Raw genomic sequence first — 1,104 nt, 5'->3', positions numbered from 1 at the left:
GTTCTTTCTGGCTCAGTTCCATCATCCTCATGGCCACCAAGGGCAGACTGGCCCCCAGAGGCGCCTGGACCAGAGTGCTGGAGAAGCTCGGGGCGGGCAAGGGGCTCAGGCTGAGAGGTGAGGGGTCGGAGCAGTGGGGGGCTGCGCCCGGGGTCCCCTGCGGGGCAGGCCCCTCTCTGCGCACAGAATCCTCCGTGGCGGAGGGCCCAGCAGCACCCTTCCCGGGGACACAGCACAGACGGGCTGCCCAGGGGTCCTGGCCGTGGCCCCGGGTGCCCTGCAGCCCCAGGCGCGCCGCATCCGCAGGCCGTGTGTCCAGGGGGCAGCAGGGCCACCTGTCCGCTCCTCTCCAGGGCTGCGCTCCCTCCGGAGGCCGCACTGGCGCGGGCACGGGCCTGGGGCCGACGGCCAAGCTCCCGAGTGAGGCAGGCCGTGCACCCGGGCTGGTCCCCACTGGGTGGGGGCGGCCGTGGCCCCCCGGGTCGGACAGAGGTCCCAGGCGTTTGGGTGCCGAGGGACCCGCGGGCCAGGGTGGGGCTGCCCTCCCCTGGGTCAGCTCAGGGGCCGCATCGTGGTTTCCAGAGAAAATGGCCCTCGTGGGCTTCAAAGGCAGCTTCCGGCCCACCTGGGTGACCCTGGACACTGACGACCACAAGGCCAAGATCTTCCAAGTCGTGCCCATCCCCGTGCTGAGGAAGCAGCGGCTGTGAGGCCCCCAGTGCTCAGACTGGCCGCTGCGGCCGGCGGCGCCGGCTGGGTCCTCTCGAGAGCTGCCGCAGGCCGTGTGGCCGAGGCCCGAAGCGCTGACCCCACGCTGTAGCCGCCTGTCCTGCAGCTCTCAGTGTCCCTCCTAGCTGGACACTGCAGGGCGAGGACCGCGGCTGGCAGCGGGCCCCTTGGACAGGGCCCGCTCGGGCCAGCACAGGCCTCCCCAGCTCCCAGCGCCTCCTTGGGGCGGGGGGTGCCTGGTCACGGGAGGGAGAAGCAGGCCTGAGTGGAAGGCCAGCCCTGGGGGACCCGGTCACGGCTGGGGGCCTCGAGTGGCAGGAGAGCGACCCCGGGGCGGGCTGCGGGCGGCCGGACCTCAGGCAGAGGCGCCGTGCG

At 73.1% G+C, this 1,104-nt stretch overlaps 1 protein-coding gene across 1 annotated transcript in view; it reads left to right on the top strand.

The window, feature by feature from the left end:
- Positions 1-765, top strand: part of CEMIP (cell migration inducing protein, hyaluronan binding) — a 40,995-nt gene extending 40,230 nt beyond the window's left edge. Inside the window, exons 11-12 of the mRNA XM_012732701.1 lie at positions 17-117; positions 583-765. Coding sequence (XP_012588155.1) covers positions 17-117; positions 583-710 — 229 coding nt within the window. The 3' untranslated portion in view covers positions 711-765. The remainder of the gene's footprint in view (positions 1-16; positions 118-582) is intronic.
- Positions 766-1,104: the final 339 nt, after the last annotated feature.

This window comes from Condylura cristata, unplaced genomic scaffold, assembly GCF_000260355.1.
Source record: "Condylura cristata isolate star-nosed mole 26May11 unplaced genomic scaffold, ConCri1.0 scaffold00035, whole genome shotgun sequence".
NCBI classification, from domain to species: Eukaryota; Metazoa; Chordata; class Mammalia; order Eulipotyphla; family Talpidae; genus Condylura; species Condylura cristata.
This window is presented reverse-complemented; position numbering and strand designations above follow the sequence as displayed.